At 45.1% G+C, this 19336-nt stretch overlaps 1 protein-coding gene across 1 annotated transcript in view; it reads right to left on the bottom strand.

Moving 5' to 3' along the window:
- Positions 1–16384, bottom strand: part of RTKN2 (rhotekin 2) — a 57856-nt gene extending 41472 nt beyond the window's left edge. Inside the window, exons 1-4 of the mRNA XM_056850522.1 lie at positions 16284–16384; positions 15434–15939; positions 9627–9916; positions 1188–1384 (exon numbers count right to left, since the gene is read on the bottom strand). Coding sequence (XP_056706500.1) covers positions 1188–1384; positions 9627–9916; positions 15434–15939; positions 16284–16384 — 1094 coding nt within the window. The remainder of the gene's footprint in view (positions 1–1187; positions 1385–9626; positions 9917–15433; positions 15940–16283) is intronic.
- Positions 16385–19336: the final 2952 nt, after the last annotated feature.

Genomic DNA, 19336 nt, shown 5'->3' with positions numbered 1-19336 from the left:
TGGCAGTCCTGGATCCATTGGCCTAGCTCATTCATTTTTCCAGTTTGTTAAAATTATATTTTTGTGTTTATTTTGTAAACCGCGTTGAGTCCCGAATGTGGGAGAAAAAGCCTTAGCATTAATAAAGAGCACACAGTTGTCAACAGTTCAAATATATGTGAATATTCTGTGAGGTACTTTCATAGTCTCAAGAGTAGCAGGGATGTGCATTTGGATACATCTGATCAGAATATACAAAGATACCTTATCAGTATTTTCCAGATATATTCAGGTCTCTGGATGGTGTCCAGGATTCTTCACGATACCAGGAAATGGGTCCCAAAAAATCCCAGAAATATTTTGCAGTAACTGGGAATATTGGGAGCCAACATTTTAAGGCTCCCAGAACTTTTTATTTTTTCAGTGTTTCTGTGTCTTTCCAGGGCTTGGTATCAGCTTGCCGTGTTGCTTTGGCTCTGATTCTGTCCTTTTGAAATTGGTTTTGTTGTTCTTGCAACATTGCATTCTTTGTATGAGTTGGTCTGTGTCGGGTTTGCAGTAGATCCTCAGGTTCAACATTACCTTCGATTCTTGGGTTGTACATTGGCTCAGACATTGATTTTATATTTGTTGGGCTTGCAACAGCATTCCTATTTTGGTTAGCTTGGACATTCTCGTTCACCATTAGGTTGGGTTCTTGGGTTTTACATTTATTGAGTTTGGCTTGCCACATTATCCTGAGCTTTTCCTGGGATTCCCCAGTTCTGCATTGATTCTTTGGTCCAATTCACTTCAAATTTGGGGGTTATTTTAAAGGACAGGCATCCTTTTAAAGGACAGGCTCCATTGCAATTTTGGTGCAAGTTGCTCAAAAAATAATCCCTCCAGCCCTACGTAGTTTCCTCATAGAGAATAATGGAGTCAAATAATACCTGAATCCTGAAAAAAACAAACCAGATCCAAATACCAAACCGATATTTGGAACCTGGACAAGAAGGAATGACAATATCTTCTGGCTTCCTAATATCTGAATCCAGAAAATACTGATTTTTTGAGGTGCACATCCATACTGAAGTGGGATCAAAGGTCTTAAAAGGTTGTATGCAGCCCTACAGAATACCCAACCTACCAGTAATTATGGGACAAACCTTAGGTTATGTCTAAAACATCTGATATCTGCATGCAAGAAAACTCAGATTGTTACTGACCGCCCTGTATTTCTGTTTACGGACTCTCTCTGTTGCCTCTGTAGCTCTGTCTTGTAGGCCAGGATGCGAGCATTGCAAACCATCAGGTTTTTAACTGCATGCAACGTCTGGTCTTTTTGCGTGGTCACAGCAAGCAGTTTACAAATTCCTTCTTGCATTCGCATTTCAAACTCAATTTTTTCTTGAATGCTGCAGCTCTAAATAGAAAAATACAAATTGCAGTTAAATAAATCTCAAATGGCGAAATTATGATAGAACAGCCTGTTAAAACATTTAATGATTTCATTATGTGAAGAAGCCAGAGGCATTTTGTTAAACAACCATGACAGTAAATATCTCAGACCTAGAGTTTGTCAATAAGATAGCATTAGAAATTTTACCTTTAAGTTACATTAAAACAGATAGTTATAAACTAAAGACAGTTGATGAATGCACATGCCTATACCGAAATAAAAAGGAATTTAAAAAATTGATATTCTCAGTAGTGCTTAAAGACATGAGGAAGCTATTTTTAAAAAGTTTCCAATTAGTCAACCAGTCTTGGCAGTTGAAAATACTGTGACTATAGAGCTCTCAGATAACAGTACAGAGTCACTCACTGCATAAGTATATCCTATACTACCCTGGGGATCTTCTTAAATCTTCTAATATGGCAGATGGCAGGGCTGCACATCTGGCCAGTGTATAGGCCCTATGTGTGTTCCTTTCCAGGGAGTATAAATATGCAGCTGGTGCTAAAATATACCTGGAATGTTGAGGTGCTATAAATGCAAAGGATCTCAAGAGATCCGTTTGATGCTCAGTATCTTTGACTCTTTCATTTATAGTTAGTTTAGCTTGGTCCATACCCATTTGCAAAAGTGCTGACGGAGCAAGTCCCAAACTATTTAGTTTATCCCCTATAGCAGGGGTCGGCAAACTCATTAGTCAAAAGAGCCAAATATCAACAGTACAACGATTGAGATTTCTTTTGAGAGCCAAATTTCTTAAACTTAAACTATATAGGTAGGCACACTGTTTATTAACTTAATAAATTTTAATTAGTTTTAAGTCTTAATTAAACTATAGGTACACTGAATAAAACTTTATATCATACTAATAGTGATCTTATTTATTGATACAAATTAAATTGTAAGTTCCTGCCATTTCCCCCTCCCCGTCCGGAGTCCTCATCTGGAGGCCTGGTCTACTGCCATAAAAGCCTATTGGTGGACCTGGCCTCCGGCTGAGTCCCGTTGGGAGGCCATGTCTACCCATTGGCTTTCTTGGCAGTAGACCTGGCCTCCGGAGGCCCATAGAAGCCAATTGGTAGACCTGGCCTCTGAAGGGGGACTTTTTCCCCTCCTCGGAGTCCAGGTCTACCGCCAAGAAAGCCAGTGGGTAGACTTGGCCTCCCAATGGGACTCAGCTGGAGGCCAGGTCTACCAAAGGAAGCCCACCCTGCCCAACAGCTGATAGGCGGGGGGGGCAGGAACCGCCGAGCCGCCAGCCCAGCAATCGCACGGCTAGAGGGGAGGGGACGCTTTAGCCTCCCAACCATTGAGGGCAAGAGAAAGGGGGACCCGGCCATTCTCCATGGCGGGGGGGGGGGGGGAGAGAGACAGCGCGCCCGCTCGCCCGCGCTCTCTCTCTCTCTCAGGCGCACCGGCTCTGCAGCCTGGCTGCCGGTGCGAGCGGGCGCAACAGCAGGGGCTCCGAACCAAGTTCGGAGAGCCACACTCAACGGGCCAAAGAGCCGCATGCGGCTCTGGAGCCGCAGTTTTGAGACCCCTGCCCTATAGCAATGATCCATCTTGACCTAAAGGAGTCACTCAGTACCAGTGGCAAAAGACCCCTAGGATTAAGATTCATCCTAAGCCATATGTAGTGAGAGGATAAGCAAACCTTTGCCTCTATCCTCATCATACCAGTTTCCAATCAGATCAGGGAATTTGACACGCATCTTGGGAGTTGAAGGGCTGCTCTAAGAAATTTATATCCTATACTAAAATAAATGTCTTAAGGCACGTTTTTTGACTTGCCAGTGCATGTTTTTCCCTACATGAAGATTTCAAAAAAGGGGTGGAGGACACCACGCACGCATGAAATAACTGTTAGGTTAAGAACAGAAGAAAAGCCCTGCTGGATCAGACCCAGGCACATCAAGTCAGCAGTCTGTTCACACAGTGGCCAACCAGGTGCCTCTAGGAAGCCCACAAAGAAGATGACTGCAGCAGCATTATCCTGCCTGTGTTCCACAGCACCTAAGATAATAGGCATGCTCCTATGATCCTGGAAAGAATAGGTATGCATCATGATGATGACTAGTATCCATTTTAACTAGCAGCCATGAATACCCCTTTCCTCCATGAACATGTCCACTTCCCTCTTAAAGCCTTTCAAGTTGGCAGCCATCACCACATTTTGGGGCAGAGAGTTCCACAATTTAACTATGCATTGTGTGAAAAAATACTTCCTTTTATCTGTTTTGAATCTCTCACCCTCCAGCTTCAGCAGATGTCCCTGTATTCTAGTATTATGGGAGAGGGAGAAAAACGTCTCCCTGTCTACTCTCTCCAAACCATGCATAATTTTATAGACCTCTATAGTGTCTCCCCTCAGCCGCCTTCTTTCTAAGCTTAACAGCCCTAAGTGTCTTAACCGCTCCCCATAGTACAGTTGCTCTAGTCCCCTAATCATTTTGGTTGCTCTTTTCTGCACCTTCTCAAGCTCTGTAGTTACAGAGCTTGAGGTTCTGTAACTGAACTAAAGAACAAGCACCTAATTTGAAAACTCCTGTATGATGCAACTTAATTTAGTAGCCTTCTTTTCTGATACTCAACTTTAGCTGAAACATGAGACCCACATTTTAATGTTTTCTATGTATGCCCACCTTTCTTCTTCTTCTTTTAAAATAGCGATAGTTAAGCACTGAAATAACTAAGGACAAGGTCCTGATTTCTATTTGAAAAGAACTAGAAGAGTTGGTTTTTATATGCCGACTTTCTTTGCCACTTAATGGTGGTGGTTCAACTCTAGCTATCCACTGTACACATCCAGTTTTAGTTCTGACCTACCAGTTCGACGAAAAATTTACTTTATATATCCTACTAAAGGGTCCTAGAAAGATTTATGATTTTTTCCCTTTAACACAGAGACCAGTATCACTCTGCCTTCCCTTTGCCAAATTAATCTTATCACTGGAAGGCTTCTTCACACATTTGAACACTACATGAACCTGCAAAAATGGTATGCCATTTTTAACTACGCTTATATCATATATTCCAGAATCTCCCAAACTGTGCTGCAATGAAAAATGCGATGCATTTTGAAGTATTAAGCCACTGTGCTGAATATACCTACTGTTATTTGCACTTCTTGGTCAGTGACATCGTGATCATAAGGGAAGTAAGGTGCACCAGGATTCCTTGATGCAGCCCATGCTACAAGTAATGGGTGCACAGGAATCTTACAAGCCTCACAACCTACAAAGCCCAGCCTCATCTAAGTGGGCTAGAGATATGGTATTAATTGTGCCGCTGTGCAAAAAATATCTGCTCACTGTTCTTTTTGAGTACAAGAGTGAAATGTCCTCCTTCCCCAAAACCTACCATATTTACTTAAAAGAAAGACAGGCCAAAATGTAAGATCTTCTCCCACAAAGGAGAAGGTTATGGGAAAAAGCAGATGATTTTGAATCTAAGATACCCCTCTCCTTAAAAAAAAAGGCATCCCTGATGACAGAGGCTCACCTCTTTGACAGGAGCCAGTGTGTGCTCATCAGCTGGGTTGTGTTGGCTGCTTCGAGCCCCACAGCCCAGCTGAAAAGGGACCATGTCCCCTTACCTAGCACTGTGGCAGGGAGAGATGGGGCCCTCAATCAGCTGGCTTGTGAAGCCATTCAGCTTGTACGTGGGGCCAGAAGACCTGGAGAGGGCTAGATTTAAAAGCCAACAAGGTTTTTAAAAAAGCATCTTGTTTTCAAGTTAATGGGGTAGACTACACATATCAGAAGCTTGGGAAACAGTGTACAGGCTAGAGGGAGCAGCATTTGGCTCAGCGTGCTTTTTTTCTTTTGTAATGTAATTATCACAAAACACTTTTTTTTTTAAATAAACCAACTTTATGCTGCAGAATGCTTATTCTGTTCTAGCTTCATGTCATAAACTGGTGCAAGTAGGTAAGACATTCAAATCCTCTTTAAAATCAAAATTAAAGAGAAAATAAGCAATAGTGTTTTATGTAGCTATATTTTATGACGCTTAATACTTTGAAATAAAGGGGTAAATCTTCAAAACGTGGTCAGTTGTCCTATATTATGCATTAATGCTTATGTAGAAGGGTTTCCATTAATTTCATTGTTGAATGGGTCTTGAATACCAGTAATCTATGGACTCTACAAGCTTTGTATTTACTGCATAATGCGCTGTGATTCAAAAAGTGTATACCTATACACCCATGACACTCACTCAAGTTCATTTATTAATGCACCAGTACATTTCAGCCATGATTTCATAGCCAGGTCACAAACAGGTTGTTAAAGAGAGTGAAAAACTGCAAAAGCAAAGTTTTCAACTCTTTGATGGTCTCCTCAAGATCATTTAGCAGACCGTTATTCCTGTAACTATGCAGATGAATTTAAAGTCCTGGGGGAAAGAATAACTTTTCTACATTTCTAACACACACTCATGTGCCAAACCAGGATATAATCCTTTGGGTTGTGAATGCAGAAACAGGGACAGCAGACTAATTTATGCTTGTATGCCATTTCACTCCTTTCTTACAGATGGAGGGAATATTCTAATTTGTATTACAATGACCAGCATAGATTAGAATCCTTACTGTTGCTGGAAATAACCATAGAAATGACATGTAAACATAAAAAGTACAGAAGCAGGGGGTAATAGGTATTCCGTCATACAACAATTCTGTCTGTGATGTAATAGAACAGTGATGGCGAACCTTTTAGAGACCGAGTGCCCAAACTGCAACCGAAAACCCACATATTTATCGCCGAGTGCCAATGCGGCAATTTAACCTGAATACCACCCCCAGAGGGGGCCCAGAGGGAAAGGCTAGGGTTGCCAAGTTCCTCTTCGCCATGAGTGGGAGGTTTTTGGGGTGGTGCCTGAGGAGGGCGGGGTTTGGGAAAGGACTTCAGTGCCATAGAGTCCAATTGCCAAAGTGGCAATTTTTTCCAGGGGAACTGATCTCTATTGGTTGGAGATCACCCGGGGCGGGGCAGAGCCGGAAAGGCCAGCGGCTTGGAGGAACTGCGCGTGCCGGCAGAGAGGGCTACGAGTGCCGGAAGTGGCACTCGTGCCATAGGTTCGCCAACACGGTAATAGAAGCTGGCTCATACACAATTACAATTGTATCCCTCCAAGTCTTGTTTGGTACTGATGATAAATTTAGATTACTTTATTTCTTTAAAGCATGACAGGAGTTATAACTAAAATAATAAAGAAAGGCCAGTGGTGGCTTAAAAACTAGCAACATTTATTCAAGTAAGAGCTTTCATGAGTCAGAGCTCAGTTCTTCAGATGCTATGATGAGAATATTGTATCCCACATTTTAATAAGGAAAAGAAATGTCACTCATATTAGCTATAGTAAATACAGGAGCCAGAATGAAATTAGGTATTTGGTACAGAATTTGAAAAATATTAACGAGAGTATAGTTGATAGCAAGGAAGTTATTCTAAAAATGCCTTTTGCTGTAATTGCTATATCCATTTCACTAGCAAAAATCTATACAAATGATTATGACCATGTAAAAAGCCAGTAATCAAAAATCTTTTTAAGAAATGAGGAGACATGGAAAGTGAAAATTTGAAACACAAATTAATAATGCAAAGCAAATCAGCTTATTTTGCATAATGTATAATCTGCCTAATGTATTCTGCTTCTATTAAAAATGGGGAGTGGGGATATAATGTTGCTTGTTATCATCCTCATGCTGATCATTAGAACACCTGAGAAGACACATACACATGCTTACATGTCACTAGATTTTACTATTTTCAAGCCTTTTCTTCAAAGCCTAGAAGGTGGCTTTAAAGTAAATAAATAATACCAAATGAAAACAAAGATATTAAAGCTACTGAATTCTGTGCTTAGAAGTTAGAACCAATGGCATAGCAATTACACATGCTACTATCAGTAAAACTCCAACCCTGACTGCCATTCCTCCTTTTATTTTAAAATTTTCAATATCAGGAAAGGAAAAATAATTGTTTACAGAATTGGCAGTGGTTGAATCCAGCTAAAATAATGTTGATGGCAAGAAACATGTCAACAATTTATATTTAAACCAGCTAAACCTGGGCAACTGTCACAGCTTCCCACCAAGAACTGAAGCTTTATGATAGAGGCAGGACAGTATTTTTCGTACTGCGTTCTAGGGTACCAGATAATCATTGGATGCTTTTATCTATGCATGCATGCATCCATTTTAAGCATGACCTTCCTTTAAGAAGCTCAGGGAAGCATACATACATGTTCTCCTCTCCACCTGGGGAGGCTGAGAGAAGTAGAGAACAACTGCTTCAAGAACATCCAATAAGATTCACAGCTGGGGGAGGGGGTTAAACTATGGCCTCCTCTATCCTAATCATTACACCACACTGGCTCTTTACAGGGCTTAGGAAGATGGGAGAAAGACAGAATAACATTTTCTTGAAAGACAGTTAATCCACAAGCAGCCACAGGGGTGCTAGGGAAGAGACAGAGCACAGATGACCTGTACACATGTATACAGTTGAATGCATGTGTAATCCATTTACAAGCCTGGTACATGCAATATCATGAGAACGCATACTTTGGTTTATAAGGGACAGCCAGCGGACTTTCACTTTAACAATAAAGCGGGGGTGGGGGTCAGTACCTGGGCAAATGTGAAGCCTGGGCAAATGTGCAGCTATACATATGTTGAATGTAATGCAAGAACTCAACACCTGAGCCCCTTTCAGAGGTTACAGCCACAAGTATCAGGAAACTGTGATGCTGATACCTCCAGGTGCATGCAGTTACCATTTTGTAAGAGGAGTTTTACCTTCTGGGTACCGAAAACTGTACTCTCAAACAAAAAAAGAAAAAGGGCCGCTTGGCCTTACAGGGAAATTTCCCAATGGACCACCGCTCTTCAGGGCCACTGGTAGCCAGGAGCAAGCAGAACCAAGCCCCAGCCACTCTGCCCAAGCCTCAGGAGCCACTTGGCCCGGATCCCTCCTCAGCCACGGCAGTTTGTGACCTCTCACCAACTATCTTTTCCTGCACTGTTTCCAGCTTGGGGGACGACGCGGTGCGAAAGAGAACAATGCCCAATATGGGCCCCACTGAGCCGAGTGACCCCCCCCCCAGCACCCTGCAGTGCTGGCTTGTAACACAGCAAGGGCAGCTCAGCATGGCCAACTCCTGGAGCTGTTTTCGCTCCCCTGGCTAAACCCGCCGGGGAGCCCTTAGACGATGCAGCTGAAAGCATCCTCTAACGAGCTGGGCTTTGCTGCCGGAAGGGCCCCAGCAGGTGCGTCGATAAAAACCATTTTATATATATACACCTATTCTCTCTAGTATCAGAGGAGCATGCCTGTTATTTTGGGTGCTGTGGAGCACAGGCAGGATGGTGCTGCTGCAGTCGTCTTGTTTGTGGCTTCCTAGAGGCACCAGGTTGGCCACTGTGTGAACAGACTGCTGGACTTGGTGGGCCTTGGTCTGATCCAGCAGGACGTCATGATGACGTCTGTCCAACTGAGTACCTAAGATTTTGGCAAACTTTTTTTAACAGGTGAGGATCCTCTTTCATGCCATTTCCTAGACTGTATTTACCACTTTAAACAGCAAACTTAACACACACACCCCACCTAGACACGGGCTCTACTGTTTGTCGACTACCGAAAAGAGTCTATCATAACAACAGGCATACCCCCGAGGAATATCAGAGCCACCCCAAAAGGCGATGTAAGGCATTTGAGATGGAAGCAACCCAACGAAGCTGGTGGAAATTTTCAAAATGTAAATAGAGATTTGCCATACAGTTTAACCGTGTGGAGCCAGGGTTCCCGGCTCAACGGGAGCCTCCACATCCATTTCCACACAGGCGGGATAATGCTGCTGCAGTCGTCTTGTTTGTGGCTTCCTGGAGGCCCCTGGTTGGCCGCGGTGTGAACGGACTGCTGGACTTGGTGGGCCTGGGTCTGATCCAGCAGGGCTTTTCTTTATGTTCGTATGAGAGCCGCCGGACCGCGAACGGGAAGGCCTTGAAGGCCGTTTCCAAAACGGCCGAGCGGCGCACCCCTTCCTCGGCCGCCCCACAACCCCCCCTTCCATCGCCCGGCCAATTCAATCCCCCCGCCCTCAGCCCTCCTCGCCTCTCCCGGCAGGCCGTGAGGGGCCGCGCCCAGCCCTCGAGGCGGGAAAGCGAGCGCGGCCCCCCGGCGTCGCCCCTCGGCTCCTTCGCTACCTGCAAGCCGGCGGAGGCGAAGCCCCCGGTCTCCCGACAGCGCCTCATGGCCCCGCTCTCGCCTAGGACGCCTCGGAGCTGCCGCCGCAGTTCAAACTTCCCGCCCCGCCTCCTCCCAACCGCCGCGGCGGCCCCGCCTCCTCCCAACCGCCCAACCGCCGCGGCGGCCCCGCCTCCTCCCAACCGCCGCGGCGGCCCTCCTCCATTCGCCGCCGCCGCCTCCAACGTCGAATCCCGAAGAAGGCCCGTCGGCCGTTTGAAGGCTTTTGAGGGAGCTTTTTTTGCTTTTGCTTTTGTTTTTTTAATAATTTTTATTTTCTTGATTTAATATATCAACATATAAAACAATATCCAATGTTAAAAGATAATAATAATACTACCAAAAAAATAATAAAATTACTAAATTAACAATACATTGACGTCCCCCTCTCCCTCTTCCGTCTGAAAATACATTGTGTAAACTTTGGCTAACAAAACTAATCCCTACTATTTTAATTAACATATTCTTATCCTATCTAACATTATTCAATAATATAAAATGGATAAACGGTGTATCTAAGGAATTAGATCAAAAAGTATCCTTTAAATGGTCCCATTAAAAATTAAATTTTCCCAAAAATATTAAACATATAGTTTAACAATTAAGATAAACAGTAAAAAAAAAAAAACAAATAGGAACCATTATTAAAGATATTTTTATATAATCAAAAAATGTTAACTTCCCCTACACCTCCCTCCATTTCCATTAAATATTAATTATTTTATAAGTCCCCCATAACTCCCTAACACTCATTTTAAACATATTATAGTTGTAGCAAATTAATTTCATATATGGTCCTTTTCCCATCAAAGCCAATCCTTTTAACCAGTTCCTGTTTTTAGGGAGCTATTTTGGTGGCCTTTTGTGTCACGACGAAGCGGTTGTTAAAGAGGCGGCCCAGGGCCTGGGCTGCGCTTCTGCGCTGGGCTTAGGGTCGCCAGGTCCCTCTTCGCCACCGGTGGGAGGTTTTGGGGGCGGAGCCTGAGGAGGGGTGGGGTTCAGGGAGGGGATGTCAGAGTCATGCTTCTCTCTGTTCCCCGGTGTTATGCTTTCTGGAGTCATGCGTATTTCTGTACAAGTGTATGTAATGGTTTTGGCTGTTCAGCCTGCCAGGCTCTTGACATGAGTTAGGCCCATTTCTGTGCAAGTGTTATCCTTTCGTTTTATTGCTCTGAACGATGCAAGCTGTCCCCGCTCCTTCCTCCCCGCTCTGCTCTGACCTTGAGCTTCTAGCAGGCAACTTCAGTATTACGGCCTGCTCACTCCCTCCTTTCTGCTCACTCCCTCCTTCCACCGTTATCTCCTGATTCCCAGGCCTTTTGGGTTTGTACCTGGGATGACTCTATGCTTAAAGTTATGCTTTGTAGTTTGGTTCGCTTTTAGCAGCTTTGAAACTGTGGACTGCTTATGCTGTATCCTGCGGCTCCTGAATAAACGTTTACCTGCTTTAGACCTGCCTGTCTGAGCGAGTGACTTTTTGGGATTGCCGAGGTTGGCTGGAGAACCTCACAGGGGAGGGTCTTCAATGCCCTAGAGGCGCAGCCATTTTTCTCCAGGGGAACTGATCTCTCTCGGCTGGAGGTCAGTTGTAACAGCAGGAAATCTCCAGCTGGCACCTGGCGGTTGACAACCCTAACTGGGCTGCTGAAGATCACGTTAGCGAGACCTTTCAGCAGGCAGTCCCAAAGAACACTTTTCATTAGCTGCCTTGAAAAAGCAAGGACTCAGCGACACATAATCTTGCCTTCGTTTATATACCAAGTCTGATTGGAATAGATGCTGATGACAATAAGGGCAGGCGAGTCTTCGGGTCCTGTGCAGAATGCCATTCTTTTCAGCTGCCTGTATAATTTATTATATCAGTTATTATTCACAGTGGGTAGCCGTGTTAGTCTGTCTGCAGTAGTAGAAAAGGGCAAGAGTCCAGTAGCACCTTAAAGACTAACAAAAATATTTTCTGGTAGGGTATGAGCTTTCGTGAGCTGTGGCTCACGAAAGCTCATACCCTACCAGAAAATATTTTTGTTAGTCTTTAAGGTGCTACTGGACTCTTGCCCTTTTCTACTCTATCAGTTATAGTCTTTCTCTCAAGGATTCCCCCTACCTGGCTGTAGTCAGTTGCCACATTCACTACTTATGACCCAGCTGGTGGGGACATTCCCATTGAAATGTATTCATTGCCAAAAAATATTTTGATTAGGATCAAGCATAAGTCCCTCACACATCTCTTTCATTTACAGAGGAATCCTAAAAACGCTTTCCTGAGAGTAAGCCCCACTGAATTCTCGAGCAGGATTCTTAAGTAGACCTGTTTAGACTGTTAATCTACTTTAGCAAAATGTTTCACAGTGGGTAGCCAGGTTAGTCTGTCTGCAGTAGTAGAAAAGAGCAAGAGTCCAGTAGCACCTTAAAGACTAACAACAATATTTTCTGGCAGGGTATGAGCTTTCTGAAGATCTGAAGAAGTGAGATGTGGCTCACGAAAGCTCATACCCTGCCAGAAAATATGTTTGTTAGTCTTTAAGGTGCTACTGGACTCTTGCTCTTTTCCACTTAGCAAAATGTGATTCAGTTTATTAATGGTATGCAGGGCTGGTGCTACCATTAGGCGAACTAGGCGGTCACCTAGGGCACAGACCTCAGAGGAGTGCAGAACTGGCCTGAGGGGCCACAGTTTTAAACAGATTAGTTTCTTGAAAAAAATGCAACTGACAATGTATATATATTTTTTGTATTTTAAGATAAGTACCACAACAACAGTGCTATGGAATATAATTAATTATAACATCTTACAAAAAGTTTTGCGCTTTTATTTTTTCTACAAGACATCTGTTTTTGAAAATTGGTTAGGGCAAAAATGACTGGCACCAGCCCTGATGGTATGTCATGCAGTAACATACCAACAGATACTAATATAATTCTGTGAGGATAATTAGAGGTTTGGAAGCTTCTTCAGATATTGTGGCAGTCTAGGGTTGCCAACCTCCAGGTAGTAGCTAAAGATCTCCTGCTATTACAACTGATCTCCAGGTGACACAGATCAGTTCCCCTGGAGAAAATGGCCGCTTTTGGCAATTGGACTCTATGGCATTGAAGTCCTTCCCTTCCCCAAACCCTGCCCTCCTCAGGCTCAGCCCCAAAAACCTCCCATTGGTGGCAAAACCTCCCATTGGTGGCAACCCTATGGCAATCTGAAATCTGTTTATGGTTGCTAAAATGATTTTTGTGGCAGATTGGGGATTAACTGAACTGAACTGGTTTAATCATATCTGGAATGTAGCCTTATTAACTACATTAACATGTCACCAAAGGATGCAAATAAATAATTTACAATGTACAATAAATTTTGTGAACAGTGGACAATTTTTATTACATACTGGAATAAAAAAAATAGATAAAACATATCTTTTTTGTTTTTATGAACTGTTGAAAACATATTTCTTTGTATTAAGTGATAATGTAATGTAATGTAAAACTCAATCAAGGAAAACTTCATTGGACAAAGATGTCCTGGCAAACTATAGACCAATTTCAAACTTGCCTTTTTGGGGGGCAAGGTGATAGCAGAGCAAATTCAGTGTCATCTGGATGGGACATTGTCTCCTACTCCTTTCAACAAAGCTTCAGGTATTGTTATGGGATGGATGATCTTTGACTGCAAATGGGAAAGAATATTTCTTTATATCCCATCTTTCTCCCCAATGGTAACCTAAAGCAGCTTACACCGTTCTCATCTCCTCCATTTTATCCTCACAACAACCCTCTGAGGTAGGTTAGGCCGAGAGTGCATGACTGGCCTAACATCACCCAGCAAGCTTCCATGGCAGAGTGGGGATTTGAACCTGGGTATCCCAGATCCTAGTCCGACACTTTAACCACTACACCATGCTGGCTCTCATTACATCCTCTCAGATTCTTTTAGATCTGTTGGCCACTTTTGATATAGTTTGCCATAATATTCTGTTGAACTATTTAGAACAGGACTTTAGAGTATTGGGAATTGCCATGTGTTGGTTTTGGTCTCTTGATAGCAAAGAGTTTCTTTCAGATGCAGGGCCAAGAAAACTTACTTGTGATGTTCCCAGACTCTTCACACATGCTGTATGAAGCACTTCCAATCCACTTTCAATGCACTTTGCAGCTGGATTTTGCTGCATGAAACAAACGGTCATTAAAGTGCATTGAAAGTGGATTGAACGTGCATTATTCACCATGTGTGAAAGCACCAATGAGAGCTCTAAATGAGATGATCTGAATCTTTAGAATGTATTAATATGCGTGATAACCACCTTTGTATTTCTTAACGCCTCCAGATGCTGCCATCTCCAGCCTAAACCAGTGTCTGGATACAGTAGTCAATAGGATACAATAGGATGAGGTTGAACTAAATGAAATTGAATCCAGACAAAATTTAGATTATGCTTGTCAGGAAACCAGAGAATCTGGGCAGGTTAGATTAACTGATTCTGGATGGGATTGTTGACCCTGTCAAATGGGGTATAAAGCTGAGGAGCACTATTGGACCCTGTACTGTTCTTTCAGCAACACATTGATGGCATGGCCAAGAGTGCCTTTTAACAGTTACATCTGATTAGGAAACTTTCCTCTCTTCTCAACTCGGCTGAGGTGGTCACCCTGATCCATGCTTTTGTAACCTCCAGACTGGACTACTGTAACATACTCTGTGTGTGTGTGGGCGGGGGGTGGGGGTGGGGGGATTGGATTTAAAGGTAATCTGGAAACTTCAATTTATGCAGAAAACCAGTGTTTTCCAACAATTATACTGGCTGTCAATTTGTTTCCGGGCACAATGCAACATGCTGGTTTTAACCTCTGAAAGCCGTTCATGACCTTCATGAAAGCCGTTCTTGGTGGGTGCAGTGGCTGTGGCCTCAGGGAGAAGGGGGCTTTGGTGTGGTTGTGGATCCCGTAGCAGTTACCAGTCCCTCCTCTCTCCCTCTCCCACATGACCGTGACTACCCTCTGAGGACCTACCTCTTGACTCAGTTGACAATCCCGCAAATCGGGCCACCTACAACCAGGCACACCACAAGATGCACATGGTCATAAGGAGGGCTTTTGGGCAGCTCAAAATGAGATTCTGGTGCCTTCATCACAGGGCAGGGGGGCTGCTGTGTGATGCAGCCCTAGCGAGTTGCCAAGCTATTCTCTGTGTATGCCATGCTTCACAATATCATACTCTGACAGGGCCTGCCTGACCTAGACGAGGATCCCACCAAGGGACCCTGGGAACCCCAAGGGACCCTGGGAGCAAGGCCCCAATGTCCCTGAGAAAGAGGCTGTGGCCCTTCCTGCTCACCTTGCCTGAGAGGGTGTGTGCAAAGTACTGTGGCGTGATCTCCAGAAGGGGGCAGCCGACCATGATCTGCTTACCGCTGCAAACGCCAGCCCATGAAGAGATGGCTTACCATGGGTCACGGCAGTCCAGAGGGGCGTGCCAAGAGGCCACAACTGAATTTGGACAGATCCCCCTGTGAAGGCGTCTGCCATGGCAATGAGTGGCATTCGGTCACACCCGGGACACTCCTTCTGAGAGCCAATTGACCCCCGCCTGCAGTGGAAGCTGCACAGCCCCAGTCTCCGCCAGCTGCAACTCATCACTGGTTCACGGGCCACCCTGACACAAAAACAGGCCTCAGTAGTCAGACCATGGCTGGTGGGGCATTGGCCCAGCTCACTCCCCAATAAAACAGGTGTAACCTTAAGGCATGCTGCCTACAGCTCTGTCTGGGCAGATACCCCCCACCCATCACAGGGGACACAATTTCAGCAGCTGATGTAGAGAATACTTTTATTGGGGGACCTCCTGGGCCTCGAAGTTTCCCTGGCCAGTTGGAGGGGCCTTGACTGACCACCATGGCACTCTGCGGGACTGTCTCGCCACTTTTCATTGTCCATCGAGGGCTGTTCAGGGGGATGCGATGGCCAGGTGTTGGTGTCAGGGCCGTACCGTGGCCCGGACTCATTGGCGGCCGGATGGGCTTTGCGCAGCATGGGTCTTGGACAGGCCCCTGACAGCTGTTGCCAAAGCAGTTGCGAGGCCTCCTCACCAGCTGAGGCACCCCGGTTCTGGGGACGCGTTGTCTGGGGGGCATCCCGCCCTCATGGATGACGTCGCTGTCTACACAGCCAGCAGCCACTCTGCTGGCGTTTCCATTGCTCCTGGTCTGATGAGCTGCCTTTTTCCCCAAGACACCAGGCAAGTAGGCATTGAGGGGAGGCACGGTAGGCAGGGGCAGCAAGGAAGGGTATCTGAAACTACCAATAAAGGGTGTGAGAGTTGCCCCTCAAGGGTGGCAGCCGATCAATGACACCAGCATGTGTGGCAAGGGGGGGAACCAGACCAGAACCAGAGCAGACTTGCCCCCAATTCAAGTGTCAGGGGTGGCGGCGGCCAAGACTCCCATCACCAGCGGCAGCATCCCCACCCATGCACCAAGTCCGTCAGAGTGACTCGAGGAAGCCTCGCCTCACCCCCAGAGTTGAGGGGAAGCCCCTTCATAGTTCTCCTTGGGGAATGGGGAGAGGTGGAAAAAATCGCAAAGCCCCCACCTCAGAGAGCGCCCTGGCAGCATGCCGCGCCACGCGAGGCTTACCTGTCAATGTGGAACTGGCTCTGAGTGCCACTTCTGAAGGATTTTCTGCCCAGCCAGGCCCCTTCCCCTCGAGGGTGAGTCCACTTCCTGCTCTCCCCCATTGGCTGCCAACCTAGTTGGATTCCACAGCTGCCAGGTGAGCTGGGCGGGGGCGATCGCTGGCTGACTGGTCCAGTCTCGGAGAGAGACTGCACGGGGCTCAATGGGCTGTGCCAGGTTAATACCTGGCGTAACTTTGCACCGTCAAAAGTGGACGTTTCTCAGCCGAAAGTGCTTTGGAATGGTCCTAGTGCTCATAATGCCCCCAGGAACACCCCTTCTGTGGCGCTGGCACGGAGCTTGAACCACCTCAACCACACCATTGCTGAACACCGACTCCCACCACCAGCCTAGCTCCACAAACGCCATTGTCTGGCCCTTTCTGGACAGCGCAAGTCCCCCTAACACCGACATAAGCACCAGCATGCCTCCTAAGTCCATTTGGCCCCCAACCTCAGGAATGGGCTGTTAGTCACGTAACACAAGACTGTTATACCTACTCAGAATCTCAGCACTCCTGTCCTGATCACAAAAGCCAGTGAAAGTTAGTTGTATTTGACATTATGCATGCTTACTCAGAAATAAGTCCTGCATTCCATGGGATTTACTTCCAGGTGAGTGGGACTAGAATTGCATCATGATAGTCACAACTAATTTAATCCCATTAAATTCTGTTAATTTGCACCAGAGAAGTTCCACCCAGATCAATAACACAGTGTGCAGAATTGGGTACAAACCTTCCCAACCTGCTTTTTATAGTTGAGAAGGAACATGAGGAGAACACGAACAGGCAAGCATAACTATGTGGGCATGCTAGTAAATTTGTCAAAGAGAAGTAATAAATCATCACTAAAGATTTTTTTAAATGGTCACGACAACTATATATACATGGAAATTTATTTTCTCATTATAAATCCATCAGTACTCAATCAGGCAAGCTTTCATGGCTTTATATTTTCCCTAGGGTACATTTAGCTGGGAGCTGTTGAGAAGTTGTCGGAGAATATAAGAGTGCAGTAAAAAACAGTATTAAAATTTGGATCTGTCTATTTTCCAGCTGGAAGCATCCTGGTTGCTGAGTTTTCTTTTGCCTCCTTCAAAATTTAAATGCCTCCAGTAAATTTTTAGGTTGGAGCTTTTACTTTCTATCATACTTTTATCCCATCCTTCCTCCAAGGAACTCAAAGGGGCTTACATAGTTCTCTCCTCATCCATTCTACTATCACAATCACCCTGTGAGGTAAGTTACAGTGCTATCAACTGATGTATGCTGTCAATAAGTGTATAAAATGATGCTTCAAGCTTATACCCTGTGTAGGAGTTGCACCATGTAGACAAAAAACAACAAATAAATAAAATAAGCACCCAAAGTACCCCTACCTAGCCTTGCCTTACAATGTGCCTCAGTGGTAGAGCATCTGCTTGGCATGCAGAAGGTCCCAGGTTCAATCCACGGCATCTCCAGTTAAAGGGACTAGGCAAATAGGTGATGGGAAAGACCTCAGCCTGAGACCCTGGAGAGCCGCAGCCAGTCTGAGTAGACAATACTGACTTTGATGGACCGAGGGTCTGATTCAGTATAAGGCAGCTTCAAGTGTTCATGTGTACCCCTATGGCAAGTAAACAGCCAACCATTGGATCACCTGACTTAACATCAACATGAAAGGCTGGTACGACACCAGTATTCTGCCAGCAATCCTCTCCATGCATTCTAGCACATGTGCCCAGAATTCTAATGTAGCAGGAGAGACAGGACTGGGACAGGGGTGATGAGTGACCTAATGGCCACCAATGCTGCTGTTCAATCTCCATTTATAAATGTGGTAGGAAGAACAGAATTGACACTTCTATGCTGCCAGGTAAGACACAACTGCTGAACCTGCATTCGGCAGGATGCTGGAGTAAAGATGTCATCTCAGGGTGCTTGGTCAATTCTCTGTCACAGTTTTGGATTCAATCCACGTCCCTGAGTTTAGATTGATGTGGCAGTTAGTCATGTATTACAGAGACAGCTTGTAAAGCATATGTCAATGTGATAACTCTGTTTTCTTTTGGGGGGGGGGGTTCCCCACCCCACCCCACCCAATTCTTCAAGTCCAAATTTCATCAAACACGGGCTTCCAGTTGACAGGAAATACAAAAGGGAATTGTGTGTGTGTAAAGTGCCGTCAAGTCGCAGCCGACTTATGGCGACCCCTTTTTGGGGTTTTCATGGCAAGAGACTAACAGAGTTGGTTTGCCAGTGCCTTCCTCTGCACAGCAACCCTGGGCTTCCTTGGTGGTCTCCCATCCAAATACTAACCAGGGCTGACCCTGCTTAGCTTCTGAGATCTGACGAGATCAGGCTAGCCTGGGCCATCCAGGTCAGAGCAAAAGGAAATTAGGGAGTGTCAAACCAGAGAGCCACTGAGTATGCTGAACTCTTACCAGTCTCATAAGTGTCCAGATGTATCCAAGCAAACAGACCTTTCTTTGATTCTGGCACACAGCAAAATAGATGGAAGTCACCCCCCCACACACACACACAGTATGTCTGCTTATTGTGAAAAATAAATTTGGTGACATATGGACTTGATTACATGAAGGTGGCTCACTGGACAGTGGAGACTGAGAAGGTGGTTCACGACCATTCGTGATTCAACAAGCACAGATTTCATTCAAAATCTCCATTCACTTAGTTGGCTGGCACACATGGTTTACTCCACACAAGTCCTGACAAACATCTCATGTCCTTTGATGGTATTTGAAGTTTTCAATAATTAATTGCATTGCTATGCCTTTCTGGGCAGGAATGCCTTTCCAGCTCTTTGAACTTCTTTGAGAAGGGAATTTATTTTGCTCATTAACTTGGGGGGGGGGGGGGAGGTGAAGAAAGATGCCAACGACTGACTCTGCTGATTTTTCCACAGTACACATTTTCACACACAACTGTAAATATGAAGCAGATCAAACAACAGCAAAACAGATGCCAGAGAGAGGAAAGCTGATGGGAACTTCACTTTTGAATGTATGTA

The sequence above is a fragment of the Euleptes europaea genome, chromosome 5 (assembly GCF_029931775.1).
Source record: "Euleptes europaea isolate rEulEur1 chromosome 5, rEulEur1.hap1, whole genome shotgun sequence".
Lineage (NCBI taxonomy): Eukaryota > Metazoa > Chordata > Lepidosauria > Squamata > Sphaerodactylidae > Euleptes > Euleptes europaea.
This window is presented reverse-complemented; position numbering and strand designations above follow the sequence as displayed.